General features: G+C 42.4%; 1 protein-coding gene across 5 annotated transcripts in view; it reads right to left on the bottom strand.

The window, feature by feature from the left end:
• DCAF6 (DDB1 and CUL4 associated factor 6) overlaps positions 1-23814 on the bottom strand; it is a 159582-nt gene that overhangs the window by 121017 nt on the left and 14751 nt on the right. For all 5 annotated transcript variants that reach the window (XM_074998250.1, XM_074998279.1, XM_074998260.1 and 2 more), the window contains exon 2: positions 5437-5498. In XM_074998250.1, coding sequence (XP_074854351.1) covers positions 5437-5498 — 62 coding nt within the window. The remainder of the gene's footprint in view (positions 1-5436; positions 5499-23814) is intronic.

The following is a 23814-nucleotide window of genomic DNA, read 5'->3' as shown; positions in this document are numbered from 1 at the left end:
CCAGAATTGCAGCCAATCAGAGCAATGGAGAGCATTGCCTGGAAGCAGCAGAAGACATTGGGTGCGTCTACACTAGGAACTAACTTCAAAGCTAGGCACTACATCGAAGTAGCCAGGAGAGAGTCTACACATGTTTTCCCTTACTTCAAAGTTAACTTTGAAGTAGGGAGCCCAACTTTCAAGTCCTTACTCCATTCCCGGGAATGGAGTACTGCACTACTTCAAAGTTTAACTTCGAAGAAGGGTGTTTGCAGACACGCAACTTCAAAGTTGCTTATTTCAAAGTTATCTTTGTAGTGCAGACACAGCCATGGAGACATTAGTGCCTGTGGGGAGCTACACAAGGTAAGTGATGCCCTCCTGCCCAGAGTTTCCTCCCCCTACCTCGCTCCTGCACCCCTCATTCCAATTCCATGCCCCAAGCCCAATTCCTTGCACCCACTCTCTATCAGTATCGTCCATTCCCAGCCTGCTCCTGCACCCTACTACACCTTCCAAATGCCCCCCGATCCCCAACCCACTCCTACACCCACCTCCCACCCATCAGAGGTGGAAAAAGTACCTACAAAATTATTTGAGTAAAAGTGCAGCTGCTTTTACTTCTGGGTACTTGAGTACAATAAAGATGTGATGTTCGCTTGCATGTGCACGTGTACCTTTCTCAAACAGTTTTCCAAAGGGACGAACACACACACAAACACGCCCAGCAGTGTACTTTTACTCAAGTAACTTTTTGGGTACTTTTTCCACCTCTGCCCTCCAGACCTAACATCCCAAACCCACTTCTTGGTAACCCCTTCCACAATGAATTTCTCATTTCTGGCCCCACCCCAGAGCCTTGGGACTCCAAATACTACCAGCCCTGCCCCCTTCCTGCTCCTCCCAGGCTCTGGTGCTAGGCTAATGTGTGAAAGAAATAAGGGGAGTTTCTTTATTTCTGTTTTTCCATCCATGACCACAGCAGTGAGATTTTTTTTATTTTTTTTTAAACTTCTCACTTGTGTGACTCTCAATGATTTTTCTGTGAGTCAGTGGTCCCCAACCCAAAAACGGTTCCCCGTCCCTGCCAGAATAAAGTCCTATCTTACCTTCACAGAACACTCTGAAAGTACAATTCCCAAAAGAAGATCAGAAGACGCTAACATATCACTTAAAGGTAGCTGACACAGGTTAACATTACAGAAGGATGAAGATCTGCCTGCTGTTCTGAACAATTCCACCCAAACCACCACCCACCCTCTAATAGCCAGTTTAGAAATACTTAAGCTCCCCAAGGAATAAAGAGGAAAAGAAGAAAATATCAGACTAAGAGATAAAATTAAATGCTACTCCTAACTTGAAGTCACTAGGTCTTGCTATACAGTAGCCCATCGAGTTACACGAGGGTTGTGTTCCCGCGCACCCTCACATAACTTGAATGTTGCGTAAGTGGGGGGTTGCTTTTTCCCAGGTGGAATGCATGTTCTGCAGCTGGGGAAGCAGCAGGAGCTCCTTTTGACAGGTAAGTCCTGGGGTTGGGGGGTCAGCTGGGGAGGGTTAAGCCTGGCAGTGTGTTTGGGCTGTGGGAGAGGGACGGGGGTTAAGCCTCGGGTGGGTTAGCGTCACTGGGGGTGGACTTGAGCTGGAGTCATGCACAGGTGATTTGAACTGGGGCCAGGGGGTTGAGCTGGGGCCACATGCAGGGGTGATGAGCCAAGCTGGGGGCGGGAGGGAGGCTGTTGAACTGGGACAGGAAAGCCAGAGCTGGGGCCACACGCAGGGGTGGTAAGCCAGAGCTAGGCTGGGGCTGGGTTGAACTGGGGCCAAGAGGGCGTTGAACCAGAGCTGCAGGGGATGAGCTGTGCATGTGGGGTTTGAACCAGGGGTATGCAGAGCCAGGTGGGGGTTGAGCCAGGGCTGTGGGGAGCGGGATTTTGAGCTGCACTTAATTCCCATTAATGTGAGTTAAGAACAACTCGAAATCACGCATTTCGAGGGTTTACTATACTAAAGTTCTCATTTAAGGTGCAAGTCAGATGTATTATCTGGAAAGGAAAAAAAAAGTGTAGTACACAACACATATCCCTCTATATTACCACAATAAGTTAGTGTGCTAAATGTATATAGATAAAGGAAGAGATTATTCCTCCAGAGACCCTCTTTTCTCTAATATATAATGCAGTATCTCCTCAGGGTGAAGGGGCCATTTGGAGATGAACCATTTACTAGCACTCTTTGGCACAGCTTCCTGCCTTAAAAATGTTCATACTGACAAACCAGAGAAATATATATTATCAAGATTGTGTAAAATATGTCACCTGAGGCTGTACTGCTTTCCAATCACAGTAGAGAATACAGAGGTCCCATTTTCAAAATGCACCTTCAGTATTAATCATACCCTGACTGATTCATTTAGTGATTTCACAAATACAACAAGGTGCTGATAGTTTAAAACAATCTGATGTGAAAAGGTAAGAGACAAGTGAAGAAAGAAGTGAAAAAATAACTGCATCTAGTACAGGACAATGAAGTCTAAGCTCTATGTACTAAGGCCAGTTACTAAAATTACAAACAAACCATTAAAAAGAAAATGAATGTCTCAAAGTACTGCGAACTCAAGAAAGAGTCAGAAAACATCCACTCTGCACCAGTAGATACATATAAATTAAATTCATAAACACAAAATGGGGAATAACTGGCTAAGCAGTGGTACTGCCAAAAAAGATTTGGGGGTTATTGTGGATCACCAATTGAACAGAAGCCAACAAAGAGATACTGTTTTGAAAAATACAAACATCCTTGTGGGATCCATTAACAGCACATAAGACAAGTGTTCTCTTTAGCTTAGCACCAGTGAGGCCTCCGATGCAGTACTGTGTCCATTTGGGGCACCACATTTTAAGAAGTATGTGGACAAATAAAGAATACTCAGCAGAGAGCAACAAAAATTCTAAGGCTTTAGAAAATATTAACTAAGAGGAAAGTTTGGAAGCGCAGAGCATGTTTATTATATTGGAGACAAAGGGGGGGGGAACTGATATCTGTTTTAACCTATCACCAGGAGCGTGGTTGCTTTGTATGTCCACGAAAGGTTAGACAAGAAGTAATCAGCTTAATCTGCAGCAAAAGATTTAATCAGCAGTTCTCAAACTGTAAATTGTCACCTTGAAGTGGGACACTAAGGACAGTATTGGATTTGCTGGTAACTGGGGCTGAAGCCAAAGCATCAATGTGTTACCCTAGGGCTCAGGCTCTGTCACCACATCCTGCCTCCCATGCCTATAGTAATTATATTTTCTTTTTCCAAGGGGGTCGCAGCGCAACACTGTTGGAGAACCTAAGGCATATATTAGGAGAGAAAAACCTAATAAGAATAATAAAGCACTGGAATAGGTTATCTAAGGAGGCTGGAAAATCCCATCACTGAAGGTTTATAGGAACTAGTTAGACAAGCATCTGTGAGAGATGGTCTAAATGTATTGAATCCTGCCTCACTGCAGGGAGATGGACTAGATCAAAATTTCTTAAACTTTTTGAGACCACGGAACACCAAATAATAATATTTTTTATGCAGAACACATATGAAAATTTAAAAAAAAGTTATCAGACCAAGAATAAAACAAACAGAAACATATACAGCAAAACCAAAATGAAGTAATTTAAATCAGGTATCATGGCAATGAAGAAGTAACATTGTATCTGGTTTTAATAACAGAAAAGATATACCATCAGTGTATGATATTAAAAATGTAATTATTTTTCCAAATGCTCATGGAACACCAGCATTTCGTGGAACATAGTTTAAGAAACATTGGATTAGATGATCTCCCAAGTTCCTTCCAGCCCTCTATTTCTAAGATTTTATGTATTGTATCACAATTTTAATTACATGACCACAGGGCTCAGGCTTCATTTAACATGCAGACTGGAAGCTATATAATGAGACAGTTCTTCAATATTTACTGTTATTCTCACTTTTCAACATGAATACTTGCCTCATCAGCTAAACAACCACCATACTAACAAGTGCCCCCAGACTACCCTATATAACATTGATCCAAGTTCATATTTCATTTTTGGCCAAAAAAAACTCAAAAAAACCCTACATTAGGACATCTACCACATTCTCTCCACACAGTTCAACCACATACTGAATTGGGCAGGAGTTCGGTGTGGGGATGGGAATTAATTTGGGTACTAAACGGAAAAATTTTCACGTCCCAAGCAACAAGGTAGCTATTCTGGCAAATCTGAAGAAAATGTATTCAGTAATTTGAATATGTAACTATATGAAGCATATGTGAAAGTGTTCTTTGCTTAAAAGCTTCAAACTCAACTATGTGCAGCTCAGAATAACAGTTCTAGGTCTAAATTAAAAAACAAACAAACAAAAAAAAAAACCACATTAAGTTACTAGCATCTGACAATAATAGTCTGGCCACACACATCATCTCCTTATTCATTAGCATGAAAGGGGCAAGTATCAGAGGGGCAGCCGTGTTAGTCTGTACCCGCAAAAACAACAAGCACCTTATAAGATAAAAGATATTTTGGAACATAAGCTTTCGTGGGCAAAGATGACGAAGTGGGTCTTTGCCCATGAAATCTTATGCTCCAAAATATCTGTTAGTTTATTTGTGCTACAGGACTTCTCATTATTTATGTTCTTGAAACATTCGTGCTGCAAATAGCAACTGATCATTCTCATAGCAGCATAAGATTTCTCAGTTCACACTTACGTAGTGACTTTTTCCAGTTACATGGGCCATTCTACAATAAGTTATATAGCCTGTGGAAAGTCTGATTTTTTTATTCAGGGCAAGTCCTTCTCAACATCCTCTCCTGGTGTAAGCTAACCATCCATAACATGTCACCTGTTCAAGCTTATAAAATTGAGCTAACATTAATCAAGTAAGATTAGATACAACCATATCCTGGAATATGAATAAATTAAAGCAGTGGTGGTGAACCACAAGTCCAGACACCTCCTGTCTGCCCCTCTCCCACACACACATTGGGGGACTGAAGCCCTGAACTTCCTACTCCTTCTCAGCCCCTCCCAGTCCTTTTGCAGTGCCATGAATCCACTGATTCTCATGCTGTCCCCACTCCTCTCCTTCTCTCCCAGAGTTAATAGGTGCAAAGTTACTTAAGATTAATTCTTCCTTTGCTTTCCTGTGCTTACCCAAGTCCAATGTTCTCCTTCGTACAGGTTACTACCTCACTTGTAATTAAGGCAATGAAATGACTACAGATCTTTGCTTTATTTCTGAGGCTGATTTGTTATAAACTGCGTCAGAAGAAACACAGTCCAGAAAACCTGGATGTAGGTATTGTCAAGTAAATATTTTCAGATCAGCCTTAAGACTTATTTAAGTTTGCATTTTCATAACACACACTGGTACAGGACACCACATTTTTAAAACTCTGTAAATGTAGATACAAGAAATCACTTACACAGCCATCATGCACATTCAGTGTTGCTTCAAGTTTTAATCTTTGGATAAATTCTCTTCTTCCTGTTGAAGAAAGACAAAGACTGAATTATAGTCTCATTTAAAAAACTGAAAAGGTAAAAAAAAACTTGACAATCAGATATCACAGCGCTAGACACAGAAGAATCTAAATGGAACCAGAACCATCATGTAATATAAATCTTAACACTATTTATATGGTTCCAAATAGTCAAATGGTAAAAGCAATCCTTCATGCTTATTTGCTGTTTCACCACCTTTAGCACTAATTTAGAAATTATGACTAACATTTGATAAGCTTTGCAGAGTCTCTGAAATTATAAGTTATAAAATAGAAAATGAACTATTTGGTACAGTAAGAGCTGTTACTTTTAGACTGTACCTTGTTAGTCTGTATTCTAACAAAACAAAATACAGTCATGTAGTACTTTAAAAGACTAACAAAATGATTTATTAGGCAATGAGCTTTCATGGGACAGACCCACTTCTTCAGAGCTGTATAGTTTCCAGTCCAAACCCAGATATATAGCGCAGGGGTCCAAAAATATTGCAATAAAAACTGACAAATCAAATACATGAACTGAAGGAGGCAGGTTGAGGGATGGGATATATTAAATGTCTTGCCTGAGATCATTGCAAACATCAAACGAAGGGAAGCAGTCCTTGTAACTTGTGACATAATTGTTGTCTTTGTTCATACAAAGTGTTAATGTGTTGAATTTGAACATGAACCCCAGTTCACAAATGTCCCTGTGTAATCTGTTTTTAAAATCTCTTTGTTGTAGGACACATATTCTCAGGTCTTCAACAAAATGGCCCAGTCCATTGAAATGTTCACGGACTGGCTTACATGTACTGAGATTCCTAATGTCTCCTCTGTGTCCATTCATTCTTTGGTGAAGTGTTTACCCAGTTTGTCCAATGTACATTGTAGAGGTGCACTGCTGGCACATAATAGCACATATAATACTGGTAGAGGTATTTGAGAATGAGCCCCTGATCTTGTAATTAACATGTTTAGGTCCAATGATGGTATCTCAATACACAATACAGTGATGGACTCTTTCAATATAGGGAGGGAATCTCAATACACATAAGCCAGTCAGGAAGCATTTCAATGGAGAGGGCCATTTTGTTACAGACTTGAAATATGCATCCTACAACAGAGACTTTAAAAACAGATTACATAGGAAGATTTGTGAACTGGGGTTCATATTCGAAGTTGACACATTAACACTTGAACAAAGACAACAATCAACTCACACATTATAAGGAGTCAAAACAAAAAGCAGCCAAGTAGAACTTTAAAGACTAGCAAAATGGTTTATTAGGTGAGCTTTCGTGGGACAGACCCACTTCTTCAGACCAGAGCCAGACCAGAACAGAGACTCAATATTTAAGGCACAGAGAACCAAAAACAGTAAGCAAGGAGGACAAATCAGAAAAAGATAACCAAGGTGAGCAAATCAGAGTGTGGAGGGGTCGGGGGGAAGGTGAAGAATTAGATTGAGCCAATTCTTCACCTTCCCCCCGACCCCTCCACACTCTGATTTGCTCACCTTGGTTATCTTTTTCTGATTTGTCCTCCTTGCTTACTGTTTTTGGTTCTCTGTGCCTTAAATATTGAGTCTGTTCTGGTCTGGCTGTGGTCTGAAGAAGTGGGTCTGTCCCACAAAAGCTCACCTCATAAACCATTTTATTAGTCTTTAAAGTGCTACTTGACTGCTTTTTGTTTTGATAGTGTATAGACTAGCACGGCTTCCTCTTTGTTATAATAAGGAGTGCTTCCCTCCCTTTGATGTTTGTAATGATCTCAGGCAAGAAACTTAACATCCCCCACCCTCAACCCCCTTTCTCAGTAAGTAAGATTTCTATCTGGAAGCAAAGAAATCTAAAGGGGATATGAATTATGTGCCCGTGAAGTGGTGCTGATTTCCCCCAGGAGTAGTAAGTAAAATACTTTAAGGGATACAATGTATTTTAAAGAGCAACATGATGGCCAACATGTTTTGATCCTAAGTGGAAAATAGAACAGGATCTGTCTAGTACTTAAGCAAAGGACCAAAAGCCAGGCTCCAAGCTCTAGTATCAGCCCAGTCTAAGCCCCTCATAGTTTGAGAAAGCCACTTATCCTCAGTATCTTCATCATTACCAATAGTAACGGAGAGGAAGCCGTACTAGCCTATACACTATCAAAACAAAAAGCAGTCAAGTAGCACTTTAAAGTCTAGCAAAATAGTTTATTAGGTGAGCTTTCGTGGGACAGACCCTGGGTCTGTCCCACGAAAGCTCACCTAATAAACTATTTTGCTAGTCTTTAAAGTGCTACTTGACTGCTTTTTGTTCTGACATCATTACCAAGTGTAACTCACTTAGAAAAGCAACATAAATTCCCAATATCATTTCATTTCACAGTTTAAATAGGAAAATATGAATGGGGTGCTTTTGAAGTTTCTATAAAAAGCAGGAAAGTTGAGAATGAAAAAAGAAAATGAAGTAAACCTAGACAGGGCAAATGGGATTTAAAAGTAGGATAATTTCCTACAAAGCATATTATTCAGCACGGTATAGTCATAGTTTAGATGTTTTTATTTTGACCTGAAAAAGGATCTAACCTGGGATCTTCCAAATTAAAACTATTCACTTAGACCAGGAGTCAGCAACCAAAATAGCAAGAAGAGCTTTTTTTTCCCCTAAATTCAGTTTAAAAAAAATATCAATAATTCAACAGCTGCAATACATGTGAATATGAGATGGTCCTGAATAAATAACATCAAACCATACATTTTGTAACCCCCATTTTAAGAACAGCGCACACACAATGATTTGTAATGTGATACATATTTACTGTAGGACATTCACCATTTATTGAAAATAATCAGAAGGTTGTGGGTTTTTTTTTTTTCTTCACTTTGCAATTATAGCATCAGGAGCTACAAAAAAGTCCTTAAAGAGCTGCAGGTTGCAGACCCCTGACTAGACAGTGGCCCAAAGAATGAACACAAAATCTTGTTTCTCTTTTACAGGAAACAGGAGAAAGAGAAATTGGGTATGAGAAACAATCCAGAGAAGAAATATCTTTCTAGCTAACCTTCTTAGGTTCAATGACTTGTACTGGACTGGGACCACCTAGGAGACCTCATGTCTACTTTCACTTTTCTTTCAGACCTGCTGGGAGAACTTGGAAAAAAAGTATAAATTTTTAGGGGCACGGCCTGTGCTGACAATGCATTTATCTAATTTTCTTCCTGAGTGTGTACATGCATTATGGCTAATTTTGGTTAGCTTTTCTGGACACTATTCTAATGCATATAGCAAAAAATAAAATGAAATAATTTCTATTTCTTGGCTCGTAGAAAGGACGGCAATCTGACAGTCCTTAATGCAGCATTAAATACTGGCAGGAGGCTAGGGATTCAGGAACTGAAAAGAAAATATTTAGAAGGAGAGTAGCAGGCGATTAGGAGCAGTAGTAATGAAGACTACACTTTCTTAAAGTGAACTACAACCACTGCTGAAATCCCTTCAACACACCAGGTTTCACTATCACTCTTCCTAGTTCTAGTATGGCTATGGTCTGAAGAAGTGGGTCTATCCCACGAAAGCTCACCACCTAATACATTATTTTGTTAATCTTTAAAGTGCTACTGGATTGCTTTTTTGTTTTGATAGTATATAGACTAGCACAGCTCTGTTACTATTCCTAGAGATGACAGCCTAGTTTCCCTGGTAGCTGTGGACAGGGTTATAATTTTAGGGAAGCGTGGGGCTGAGTCTCCCTTTTATTGTGTGTGGGCTATTTCCTATTTTGCACAAAGGCAAAATCAACTGGAGCAGTTGGGATAGTGCAACAACAAAAAATTGAGGAAGAGGAAGATTTAAAATGACACAAAAGCATCTGAACTACAGTAGACTCTCAATATTCGCAAATCTGTGGTTCACAAATTCAATTATTCTCAAGTGGCCGGCAGCCCCCACTTGCCCTGGGCAGGAGCACTGGCAGTAGCCACTTTCTTGGGGCTCGAGGAAGAACACTGGCAGCAGCCACTTCCCCCGGGGCTCTGGGCAGAAGCAACAGCACACAGGGGCTGTCATATCCACTAAATTCAACATTCGTGAGGGTTACCACATGGTCCCTGTCTCCCCAGTCCCATTCGTGAGGGTTCCCAACCTGGTCCTTGTCTCCCCTCAACTTGTACAAAAATTCGAGTTACGCGGGGGTTATAGAAACGCAACCCCAATGTAACTCAAGGGTAACTGTATAGCCATATGGCTCCTCCTAATATTGGTCTAGATATCTTGCTTTTCCTCACTCAGCATTGTACAGCCTACTATAATCAGCTAGTTCTCCAAAGCACATGCAAGTAACTAACAGAAAAGCCTGTGCTGCACAGCACTCCAAAGTACATGCACTGACAGTATTATCAGTTCAGACTGAACAACAAATGTACTTTCAAAATGGGACAACACAAAAGGGGATTCAACAGACAAATCTAAAGAAAGCAGAGTTTTCTTTCACTTAAGATAGAGGAAAAAAATTCTATTCAAAATATTTACATAACTAATACACAGGCTGGTGCTGGGTGCTCAACATCAGTAACAGGTGTGCCAGTACCATTAAGGACTCTGGCAAGGAGGGTGTCTGCCAGTAAAAAGTCTGTGTCAACACCAGGCTTTGTTGCCTCACTAGCCTATCCAAGGTGATAAGCTTTCAAGATTTGTTATTTAGAAGAGTTAGAAAGTCCATGATTCAACTTCCTCAATCTTTTTCAGTTCCAGGGAAGAGTGTTAGCACTGTGCATTGCCCTTAAGAGTGGTGCTCATATCTCTCATTGTTTCACATGGTGGAGGCAGTACCAGGCTTCAGTGCCAAGTGCCCAGGCAGCGGTGAGCTCATTTTGGAAGCGGGAGGGTGGCTGACTGCAAGAGTTGCACACCCTTTGCCAGCACCGATAACAGGAAGCACTGGGACAGACACCTTGATTTATGAAGGCATTGAAGGAAAGGGATCTCTGGGAGGAGATTTCTGCAGACAGAGGAAACTCTTTCTCAATTCCACATTCACTTCACTGACAGTGCCAATAGGTAAAATTGGAGCTGGAGAGCAAGTTCTATGAGAGAAGGGCTGACATAAGGAACAAGGGTTAAGAATGTGACCATCACCCAAACAGAAGACACCGATTAGTCCATCAGTTAACTGTAGTAAGTCTCTCACAAGATGGCCCTGGCTGCAGCCAGGGGGTTAAATTTGATCACTAGACAGGAAAGCACCTCTGTGCTAAGTAGTAGTCAGAAGAAGTGAAGACAATTTCAAGAAGACAAATAACAGACTGCCAAAAGGACAGCAAATTATCCTTAAATTAAACTAACCATAGTAATTACTAATATTTACATGTTTGAGACAATGAAGAAGTGCTTTAGAATAGAAAGCAGAGACCAAGCTCTGTCTCACTACCACAGGTGGTAAGTAGACTGTGAGATGCGGTTTGGACCAGGGGTGTCCAACCTTCTTCCCCCATCAGGGGCCACATGGCAATTTTTTACATGTTCTGGGGACTGAATACAAAATAGCCCCAAACCCGTGTGCCCCTCCCCATCCTTAACTCCTCTCAGTCCCAAACCTGCACCCCCCCAGGCATAAACCCCTGGCAGCTCCAAACCACCCCTTTCCCCACTCCCAGAATTAAACCCCTCACAGCTCCAAGCACTAGCTCCACCTATCCCAGGCTTAAACCCCTTACATCCCCAAACCACACCCTTTAGACCTAGGCTTAGCCCCTTGCAGCCCAAAACCCAGGATTAAACTTACCTTACACAGGAGCCCTCACTGCACCTTTGCTGGGCCACAGTCTCCTCAGCGCGGCTGTGCAGCTACTCCCAGCACTTCTACTCCCTCCCACACCTGCAGCACGTGCACTGCCACACTGAAATAATGGGACTCAATTTAATTGGTTTAATGGCCACTTTCCTCCTGCCAGCCATTAAACCACTTAAATTGAGTTTTACTCTTTCAACACAGCAAAACAGGGAGCCAGAGGATGAGTGAATGGCAGCAGTGGTGGAAGCTGCAAATGGCTTCTTAAACAGCCACACAGGGCGCAGAGCTGCCCAGCCAGCTTTCAAAATGGAGCCACTGTTGGCTCTGTGGGCCAGATTCTGGCTTGTGGGCCACATGTAGGACACCCCTGCTTTGGACCACTCTGCCACACTTTCTCAAATGAGGGGAAAGGAAGAACATGAGGACACGCAGAACAGAAGCTGAGCCTCGATGGAGATGACTGGTCAAAAGCCAGGCATGAGGATGACACACTATAAGCTGGATCTCCGAAAAGACTTGAAGAAAAGCTATTTTCTTGAAATTTCCTCATTTGCAGCCATCATAACATTATATCCTGTGATATTGTTCAAGCTGGCGCAAGAGAACTCCAGAAAATAAAACAAGTGCTACCAATAGTAATGTTAGCACTTGACTCGACAGCACTCTTCCCCCTAAGTCATTAATGAACCAATATTTTAGTATGGTGCAGGGAAACTGTGCTGCAAGAGTTAGACTCCTTCTTCCTTTTTCTATTGCCACTGAATCTTACCACTTGGGTTTTGGTTTTTGTTTATTTTAAAACAAATGAAGTCTCCCATGTATTGTACAAATTTCAGTATGGAAGTTACACTGTACTTACTTTCCCAAGAGACACTGTAGAGTGGAAGGCAAAGTTACTCATCTCAGTGCAGTAACTGTCATTCTTTGAGATGTGTATCCCCATGGGTGCTCCATTGTAGGTGTGGGACTCATCCCAGCGCTGCATATTGGAGACACTTTGAAGCTGTATCTGGCCAGTCTGTGAATGCGCAGTCCCTGCACTGCTCCGTTTGCGCTCTTTTGACCACGCATGCAGACCAGCTCAGACTCATTCCTCAAAACCACTCATGAATATGAAAAACAAATAAATGAAAAAGACTCCGCAGCATGGAGGAGGGAGGGTAGTGGAGCACCCACAGTGATACACATCTCCAAGAATGACAGTTACTTTGCTTTCTTCTTCGAGCGATATCCCCATGGGTGCTCTACTAGAAGTGAGTGCCCAGCAGTTCCCCATCAAATAAGAGGGAAAAGGAGTCACCATGTAATTGATGTGGAAAGGACCACCGAGGCCAGCACAGTGTCCACAGCTCATTGGTTCTGGATAACAGTGTCTCACAAAGGTGTCATGGGATGTCCAGGTAGCTGCTCTGCAAATGTCTCTAAAAGGTAACTCCCTTCAAGAAAGCCACTGAAGCCACCACAACTCTCATGGAAAGAGCCCCCGGTTGCATCGGAAGAGGTGTCTGGATGGAAAAGTAACACTGGACAAAGCATGCAAGGATTATGTGAGCTATCCACTAAGACGGCAAAGGTTCACCCCTAGAACTCTCTGCTAAAAAGACCGGGAGTGAGTCTGTTTTACAAAACATTTTCATCCAGTCTATATAGAAGGTAATTGCCCTGCGCACGTCCAAAAGTATACAGAGATGCCTCCTGCAGTGATAAAAGTGGTTTAGGATAAGACACAGGTAGGACTACTGGTTCATTAACATGGAAGTCCAAACAAATTTTCGGAATGAAACCCAGATAATGTCTGAGGGTTACTTGGTCTTTGGTGAAGATTGTGTGTGGCGGCTCCGCCACAAGGACTGATATCTCTCTGACTCTGCAGGCATACATGATGGCAAAAGGAAAGCTACCTTCATGTAAGTAACTTAAGAGGGTAGTACCCAGAGGTTCAAATGACAGCCTTGTCCAAGCCCAGAGTTGTAAGTCAAGGCTCCACAGAGCAAGAGAAAGTCTGCATGGAGGGTACATGTTCCTGAGTCGTTTGAGAAATCTTTTAGTGATTAGGTGCGAAAACACTGAGAACCCGTCTATGTGCCCTCTGAATGCTGTAATCGCCACAAGAAACTGTACTGAGCATGAGATCGCAAATCTGCACTACTTGAAAAGGTAAGCAGACCTAGTGTTTTGCCTCCTGCTGAACTCTAGGATTTCCCTGGCCTGCACAGAGCAGAGGAGTTCAGAGTCACTGAACCGACTAGGAACCAAGCTGTAAGGTGTAACATGCATATCTGAGGATGTTGTAGGGTTCCCTGGTTCAGAGTTAGAAGGTCCAGTAGAGGTGGCAGAGGATATAGAGGGTACAGCAACATTTGCTGAAGGAGGGGAAACCAGTGTTGCTGGGCCCATGCAGGGGTCATTAATATCATGGTTGTCTTGTCCGCTGTGGCCTTGTGAAGTATGTGGGGGATGAGTACCTTAGGACAAAAGGCATAAAAGAGAAGTCCCTTCCATGTTCTTAAGAATGCGTTCCCCAGTGACCAATTCCCCAGTCCTGCTCTGGGACAGTAATGGCAACATTTTTTTGTTGCGACAGGTGGCAAAGAGATCAATGAGGGGAGTGCCCCAACATTGGAACAGGGAGTGGACAACTCTGTTGTGGCGTTCCCATTCATGATCTGGTGCAAAGCACACAGTTAAGCCCAGGTAAGTAGGATGTCACAAGCGTGATATCATTCTGAATGCACCAAGTCAGATTGACTCCACACAGAGGGAGCGTGAGCGAGCACCCTCTCTGGTGACTGATATAATATGCTGTCACCACATTTTCTGATAGTATTTGGACTGTGGTACCCTGAATGTACTGTCAGAAACGTTGGCAGGCTCTGAGAACAGCCTTGAGTTCCAGCAGGTTGATATGCAGTAGGCCTTCTTGAGGGGACAATCACCCCTGAATGGAGAGGGTGTCCATGTGGGCTCCCAGTCCTAGTAAGGAAGTGTCCACGGTAACATGTCAGGAAGATTGCCTGGGATGGAAGGGAACCCCAGATAGGAGATTTTCCCTGCTCTGCCACCGTGGAAGAGACGAGTACATGAAGTGGAAGTACCACAGGGCAGTGAAGACTGTGGTGTGTGCTGTTGTAAATAGTGGCCACCAAATGTTGCAGCAAGTGAAAATGAAGCCTGGTGTGCTGCACCACGAAAGCCATAGCTGCCCTGTGGCCCATGAGTCTACTTGGACAGTGGGAATGCTCATGAGGATATTTATAAGGTCCTGAATGGCCTGGAATCCATGAAGGTGTAAGTAAGCTCTTGTTGTAGTTGCATCGAGTAGAGCCCTTATGAACTCTAGACCCTGAGTAGGTTGGATGGATGACATTTTCTCGTTGATGAGAATACCCAGAGAGCGAAGAACAATCTTTGCAGTGTGCACCATGTGTTCCATCTCCGTAGGTGAGGGTCCTTTCATTTAACAGTCATCTAGGTAAGGAAATATCAAAACCCCCTAGCAACAAAGGTTTGCTGCCACCACTGCCAGCGTTTTGGAGAATACTCTGGGGGCTTTAGAGAGTCCAAATGGGAGGACCCTGTATTGGAAATGGTCTGTCCCAATGGTGAACTGGAGGAACCATCTGTGAGCTTTGTGAATGGTAACGTGAAAGTAGGCATCTTGGAGGTCAAGAGCAGCAAACCAATCACTGAGGTCCAGAATTGGAATTATTGAGGCCAGGGTCACCACTCTGAATTCCTGCTTTCGCACATAGCAGTTCAGCACCCTCAGGTCTAGTAGGGTTCTTCAGCCACCACTCTTCTTTTGCATAAGGAAGCAATGGGAGTAGAAGCCTTTGCCCCTGAACTCATCTGGAACTCACTCTACTGCTGATAAGGCTAGGCAATGGTTTACCTCCTTGCAAAGTAAAGTCTCAAGACAAGGGTCCCTGAAGAGGGACAGGGTGGGTGGCATGGAAGGTGGGATGGAGGTAAATGGGATGGTATAGCCAGATCTTACTATCTCCAAAACCCACCTGTCAGTAGTGACAGAGGCCCACTGATGGAGAAAGGGCCTCAAGTGGTGGTGAAAATCTCTGGACGGTTGGAGGGGAAAGCTGATGATATTGCTGCTCTTGACCAATAAGTCGAGCCTGGTGTCTGTTGAACTGGAGGGATTGATTGCGCCCTCCCACGCCCATTTTGCACGCCTTTGCGATCCTCTTCTGAGCATGAGGTTGGTTATAAGGTTTAGTAGGCTGATGGAATTGAGGCCTATATAGAACCCAGCATCATAACGTCTCTGGTAAAAGGGATATCACTGCCTCCTATGGGGAGGGATGTACATTCCCAGAGTGCACAGCACTGTCCAGGAGTCTTTGCTAGAATGAACGACTGCATCAGTATTTTCTGCAAATAACTTTTTCTTGTCAGTTCAAGCTGGTCTGCGTGTGTGGTCAAAAGAGCAGGAATGGAGTGACGCAGCAATTGCACATGCGCAAACCAGCCAGATACAGCTTTGAAGAGTCTTCGATCTGAGGCGCCAGGATGAGCCCAGCACCTACAGTGGGACATCCACTGGGACATCACTTGAAGAAGAACATATATTTTTTCATTATCTAGCAAATAATTGTTGAGCAACATACTGCATTCAGAATTTTAAAAGCAGAAAATAATGTTCAGCCTTGTTAAATATTATTCTGAACTGCATAGCTAATACTTTTTTTTGGGGGTATTCAGGCAATCATCCTTAAATGCTGTCAATTAATATTTTATTTGCCATTTTAATTAGGACATCAGCTTATAAGTTTGCAAGGTCCAAAGCCAAAATAAAGCATTCATATGTTAAAGAATGCATACTTCAAAATTACCTTTCTTTCCTGATTTCTAACCTGGAGTATTTTCTTTCCTTGTAAATATACACAGAAAAAGATAGTTCAGATTATTACTGGAATATAAGTGATTTATGCACAGTGTCATTAAGTCCCATACACAGTGTACCTTGAAAAGAGAATTGATACAGTAATGTATTTGGCTAGACTGCAGCACAACAATCTGGCCTGGACAAATGCATTTTTATAATTCTTGGAACAGAAACAAAATTTAAATTTGCAAACATTTTTCCATATGATTGATACGCCTTTTACAATGGATGGGAGCCATTTCTATACTGGAGTACCTAAACAAGACAGCTTCACCCTCCCACACAGCAATAAGGTCCTAGATGTCTTGCATGCTCCATGCTGGAACTTGTCTACAAAACCTGGGCAGTTATGGCCAGATGGGCTACTGAGGTGTGCTGCTTGCTCCATGTTTCATGCTAGCCAAATAGGAAATGACATTCAAACTTTCCTATTCTCCTGGAGAGCAGCTGAGCTGAAAGTGCAGGTCAGTGTGGTTACACTGGAGCACTGTGGGACACCTCCAGGAGGCCAAGAGTGTTGAATTTCCATCTGCACTATCCTAAAGACAACCATGCAATGTTGAATTTAGCATTATTACTCATGAAAAGCAAAAGTACCAAAATCAATCTTAAGAGTCCTTAAAGTCTGTGGAATGGACACAGTTCTGTCGACTGACTGTTTAGAAAATTGACCTAACTCAGCTAAGTTCAACCTAATGCCCTGGTGTAAACCAGGTTGCAGACATCACCTGAAGCCACTTCAAACTACTTTACCACCTGTAGCCGAGTGAGGGGGTGGGTTGGGGTGGGGTTGATTTTTTACTGAATCTCAGTCACCTAACTCCTGCAACAGCACAGTGCTCTGCTATGATGGAGACTGGGAAAAAACAGCGAACATTATATCCTCTCAACAGTCTACTGTTGGGATCCTTTTCCAAGCGAATAGCTCCAACACCTACTTCTAAATGCTGCTTGTGACTTTCCTAATTATCTTGCCAATTTCATTTTCATACATGTGATTCTGATTAGTTGCAATGAAACTTCAAAAGTCACGTCAACTTCATTCTGCTGCAACTTGGGAAAACTGAGCAGCCAAGAAGCATTTTGTCTATAGAATCTAAAACAGTAATGTTCAGAGCATTATCTTACCAACAATTAAGGTTAGAAAAATGTTAAATTCTCCAAAAAGTTACTGGCTTACTCCCCTCATCAAACATAACCTATTCAGAGAAGTTTCTAACTCACTCCTACCAACTGGGATTTTAAAGTCCACTTCAGTTTTAATTCAGCATCTCAATGATATCAGTAGTGAGGGTATTTTAAAGATGCTTATTGCCAGAGCCCTTTTAAAAATAATAAGAATGTTTATTTTTACCCATCTTCTCTTCAGTGCCAGATTTCCCCAGCTGAGTTTTCACCATCACTCTAGTTGCCTGTTGGAGTCTTCCCACTACAGTGATGAGACCAGGATGAAAGGGGTGCCAAGAGAGGTTACTCAATTAGGGACAAACTGCAGAGAATAGGGCTGGCAACCCTCAGAGCTGGTGGCTATTCCAATACTTCGATTTACTAGCACAAAACAGATTCTATAATACCTTACTGATTAATCAGAAGTGACCACAGTTCCCTTTAAGAAACCCAGCCCTAGGTCTCCACCCAGACGTCCAAGTTAATTGTGATAAGGATCACTGAAGACATAATTCACCATATATGAAATTTTACCAATCCCAAAGAATCAGACACATTACCTTCTAAATGACTGATTTCAGACCTTACCCCAAATCATCATCATCAACAACCATGGGCTCAGTGCCCATGGGTGTCTGATGTTTCTCACTATTTCCTTCCATCTTTCCACGTCCAGTGCAGAGCGGCTTAGTTTCTGTAGGCTAGCTCTGCACCAATTTACTATATCATCTACCCATTCTCTGTGGGGTCTGCCTCTCCTATTTGAGCCATTCAGTATGCCAAATACCAGGGCCTTGATTTTTCGTTCATCATTCGTTCTGCAAATATACCTGAATAAAACCTATGCCACCAACGCTCCCAGCTATATCCGAGATACCACCGACTTCCTGAGAAAATTACAAAACATTGGAAAAGTTGCTGATAACGCCATCCTTGCCACAACGGATGTAGAGGCTCTGTATACTAATATTCCACATAAAGACGGATTACAAGCAATCAGAAACACCACCCCTGATGCCACCACAGCCAATCTGGTGTCTGACCTCTGTAACTTTGTTCTCACACACAATCATTTCCGTTTTGGGGACAATTTATACCTCCAGATTAGTGGAACTGCTATGGGCACCCGCATGGCCCCACAATATGCTAATATATTTATGGCTGACCTGGAACAACGATTCCTCAGCTCTCGTCCCTTATTACCACTCCTCTACTTAAGATACATTGATGACATCTTTATGATTTGGACCCATGGTACAGAGGCTCTAGAAGAATTCCACAGAGACTTTAACAATCTACACTCCACTATCACCTTATGCCTCAATTACAACATGCAAGAGATACATTTCCTGGACACTACAGTACTAATCAAGGATGGCCTGATCAGTACCACACTGTACCGAAAACCTACTGATTACTATACTTATCTACACCCTTCTAGTTTCCATCCTGCACACGTGACTAGATCCACTGTTTATAGTCAAGCTCTTAGGTATAATCGCATTTGCTCTGATCCAACTGACAGAGACCAAAAACTACAAGAACTTTACCAAATATTCATAAACCTGAATTACCCATTAGGAGAAGTAAAAAAACAAATCAACAGGGCCAGACGCATACCCAGAAACCAGCTACTCCAAGATCAGCCCAAAAAAGCCAAGAACAGAACTCCACTGGTCATCACCTACAGCCCCCAACTCAGACCACTGCAATGAATTATTAAAGACCTACAACCTATTCTTAATCAGGATACTACACTCCAGAAGGCCCTGGGTGACATGCCTGTTCTCTCCTACAGATAACCTCCCAACCTCATGAGGATCCTTACTAACAACCACAGTCTATACCGCAGGAACACCAGTCCTGGAACCTTCCCCTGAAACAAAGCCCGCTGCCAGCTTTGTCCACATATCTTCTCTGGAAATACCATCACTGGACCTAACCAGGTTACTCACAGAATCCCGGGCACTTTCTCATGCTCCTCTATTAACATCATATATGCCATCATGTGCCAACAATGCCCAGATGCTTTGCATATTGGAAAGACTTCTAACTCCCTTAGACAAAGGGTCAATGGGCACAAAACAGACATCAAAACACTCCAGATCCACAAACCAGTTAGTCAACCTTTTAATGGAATGGGGCATTCTGTCAATGACCTCAAGGTATGTGTGTTACTGAAGAGAAATTATCGCTCCGTTTTAGAAAGAGAAGTGGACGAACTGACATTTATATTCAAATTTGGAACATTAACACACGGTTTAAATTGTGATGGGAACTTTCTGGAGTGACTATAGGGGCTTGTCTGCATACTTGACTCAATCTAATTCTTGATCTTCCCCCCCACCCCTCCACTCTCTGATTTGCTCACCTTGATTATCTTTTTCTGATTTGTCCTCCTTGCTTACTGTTTTTGGTTCTCTGTGTCTTAAATATTGAGTCTGTTCTGGTCTGGCTATGGTCTGAAGAAGTGGGTCTGTCCCACGAAAGCTCACCTAATAAACTATTTTTCTAGTCTTTAAAGTGCTACTTGACTGCTTTTTGTTTTGATACCTGAATAAACCATACCTTCTGTTGTATAACCTTCTGCATTAGGTTCTCTTTCAGCTGTATTTTTCTATACAATTCCTCACTGGTGACTTTCTACATCCATCCTATTTCTCTGGATCTTTCTATAACAAATCTCCTCTCAAACGCCAATATTTTTCTCTTCGAATTTTTTGTTATCATCCATGTCTCACATCCATACAACATACTCGCTAGTAGCCAATTCTTATTAAAAAGTGTTTTTAAAAAGAAGAAAAGAAAGAATGTATTCGTTTAAAGATCAGTATACATACAGACGTGGGTACAGTTCTCAGACCAGATGCATAGTAAGAGATGGTGATCTTCATAATTATAAAGAGTTCTTTCAGAATTAGTACAGCATCCTTATTCATTTTCAGGGTGGTCCATCTTAGGACTGGAATCTAAATCCTTATAGTTTAGGACTTCCCTAAATGAAACTTTGAGCAGATGCAAGATTAAAAAAAAGGATCAAGTCCCAAGTGTCTTTGCATAGTCTTCTAGCAGCCTCTTGAACCTGCAGCTCTGGATGAACAATTGGCCTTGACAAAACAAAAAAGCAGTCATGTTGCACTTTAAAGACTAACAAAATAATTTATTAGCTTGCAAGCCTTTGTGGGACAGACCCAGTTCTTCAGATCTGGAAATTCTGATGAAAGTAAGCTGACAATAAGAATTTAACAGAAAGAAAAAATTAATATGAAAACTGACAAATCAATTACAAGGGACACAAGGGGAGGGGGGTGAAGGGTGGGGAAGAGAAGGAAGAAAATTACTTCAAGTGTCTATTAGGCTGCGTCTACACGTGCACGCTACTTCGAAGTAGCGGCACCAACTTCGAAATAGCGCCCGTCACGTCTACACGCGTCGGGCGCTATTTCGAAGTTAACTTCGACGTTAGGCGGCGAGACGTCGAAGCCGCTAACCTCATGAGGAGATAGGAATAGCGCCCTACTTCGACGTTCAACGTCGAAGTAGGGACAGTGTAGACGATCCGCGTCCCGCAACGTCGAAATTGCTGGGTCCTCCATGGCGGCCATCAGCTGGGGGGTTGAGAGATGCTCTCTCTCCAGCCCCTGTGGGGCTCTATGGTCACTGTGGGCAGCAGCCCTTAGCCCAGGGCTTCTGGCTGCTTCTGCGGCAGCTGGGGATCTATGCTGCAGGCACAGGGTCTGCAACCAGTTGTCAGCTCTGTGTATCTTGTGTTGTTTAGTGGAACTGTGTCTGGGAGGGGCCCTTTAAGGGAGCGGCTTGCTGTTGAGTCCGCCCTGTGACCCTGTCTGCAGCTGTGCCTGGCATCCCTATTTCGATGTGTGCTACTTTGACGTGTAGACGTTCCCTCGCTGCACCTATTTCGATGTTGGGCTGAGCAACGTCGAAGTTGAACATCGACGTTGCCAGCCCTGGAGGACGTGTAGACGTTATTCATCGAAATAAGCTATTTCGATGTTGGCTGCACGTGTAGACGTAGCCTTAATGTGTAAGGTAATTGCTATTTCTACTGAGACCTAATTTCAAAGTGTCAAACTTGAGAATAAAACGCCAGTCGAGATGTCTCCTTTTGTAATCTGGTGTTAAAGTCTCTTTGTTTTAGGGATGCAGATTTTCAGGTCTTTAATGCTATGACCTGCTCCAAAGAAATGTTCACTGACAGGTTTATGTGTATTCAGATTCCTGATGCTTGATTTGTGTCCATTCATTCTTTGGTGAAGCGACTGTCCAAACTGTCCAATATAAGTAGCAGGGGGGCACTGCTAGCACATGATGACATCTGACACTAGTGGAGGTACAGGAATATGAGCCCCTGATCGTGTAACTGATGTGCTTAGGTCCAGTGATGTTGTCACCAGAGTAAATATGTATGCCTTGAGGTAATCTATTTCCCAAACACCACAGTAATCAGCTACATGAATTAATATAAGGTAATTTATCCATCAAACAGTTTAATACTAACTAAAGAGACATACAAAAATAATTTTTATATGCAACATTCATCCAAACAATTGGTTGGAAAACTGGCCCACTGGGATTCCACCAGTGGCCTGTGAATTCCCTGGCTGCTCCTCTCCCCCATGTGCCTCTCACACAGTGTGGCACCTGAGCCCCACCCTTCTTACTCCCTCCTCTCCCTCCCAGCACTTCTGGAGCACAGAAAATCACCTAATTCATTCACAGCTGTTCAAGCTGAGGGTTCAAGAAGAGGAGCAAGAATGGAGTGCAAGTCAGATAATTTGCAGTGCTGTGAAAAGAGCTGAGAGACAGGGAGAGGAAAAGGAAGTGCAGGACACCAGTGCCCAGTGTGGAAGAGGTATATGAGGAAGCGGGGCTTATAGGACTGCAGGAGGAACCCCAGTGGGCCATGCACTGCTGTGGCCCACTGAGGTGAAGTAGGGCCACTCATGCAGCCCACTCACAATTGGTTGGTGCACATGGCTGACCAAAATGTTAATATTCTCTTTTCATCTCTGAATCAAAAGCTAATGTAACAGACAGGAACAAAGCTGTTTACATGGTACACAACTAGAAGTAAACATACAAAAATAGTACTTTAAACTTCTAACAATGTAGATTTGCATTTCGAAAGTTCTAGTCTAGCTAGTATTTTATAGGTCTAATAACCATTCCATATTTTTCTAATTTGCCTCTATCATCTTACTCTGGATCAATTAGTCCACAAGTTGCTTAACCCTTTCTTCCCATGAGTCATATCTGGTATAAGACTTGTAGCCATTATATAACACTGGTAGCACCAATGGTTTATTTGGGTATATTTTGATGAGATAACGTCAAAGGAGGAATGCCAAAATTCATACCAGGGCCCTGCCAAAGCCAGAGCAACAGTAATGGGCTATACAATTTCCAACCTAAACTGAAAACCAAAAGAAGGGTTAAGGTCTACCTAAAACTTTATGTAGACCTATTGTCCTCAACAATTTTTGCCTCATCCTTCCCATACGAATGTGTTGCTCTGGAGTAGCATTGTGTAGGTCTCTCCTAGGAGGGAGGGATAGGTATCTCTGCGAGGTAATAGTTTAGTGCTTAAGCACTTTACACATTTGAAATCTCACTTTAGCATCTTCCATTGGAAAGAACAGAACATTTCATGAACATGGTCTAAACTTAAAAATATAACTGAATATATTTACCTAAAGACGCATGAACCTTGATATCCAAAGTTAAAAAAGAGATAATATCTCTTCTGAAAAATTGCAATAGATCCTTTTTGTCAAAGGAACACTCACTTATCTCAAGCTGGCTCTTACCGAAGCCAAGTTCCTGTGTGCTAGCTTGCTGTGACATTTGAAATGCCGTAGTTTAAAACTGAAACACAGACAACATTTGATCCCGGAGAGCATCTGTTAACTTATACCCTAGAACCATTTTAAAATGGCATCTGATTATCCAGAGTGGAGTTTATACAGCATGGAATCACAGTTTTATCAAAGTAGATAGTTTCACTCTTGCATTAATCATTTGTAATTGAACATGTCAAGTTCTGGAACCTAATCCAACATAATTTTCAATACACAGTATAACACACTGCTTTTCCTCCTGCTGAAAAAAGCACATACATGCTACTTTGAGTACAATAGCTCAAGGTTTCATATAGTAACTTGTACAATGATATAAAAGACCACTGCTCATGTGAGGCACTCAACACTCTTTAAAAACATGAATTAAGATCTCAAGAACACCTGTGAACTAGCCTGGTAGTCTACCCACATTTTACAGACAATGAAATTGATGCACAAGTTTAAGTAATTTATCCATGGCCACACTGTGAGCTGGTGACAGCAACAGAACCCAACAGGTCTAATCCTCTACTCCCTTGATCAAAGTACTTGAGCACATTCTCTTCCAAAACTGCACATTTATGTTCAACCCCTTTTTAAAAATGAGACGTAAAATGG

The sequence above is a fragment of the Carettochelys insculpta genome, chromosome 1, assembly GCF_033958435.1.
Source record: "Carettochelys insculpta isolate YL-2023 chromosome 1, ASM3395843v1, whole genome shotgun sequence".
NCBI lineage: Eukaryota > Metazoa > Chordata > Testudines > Carettochelyidae > Carettochelys > Carettochelys insculpta.
The sequence above is the reverse complement of the archived record's forward strand: the minus strand, read 5'-3'. Positions and strand labels throughout refer to the sequence as shown.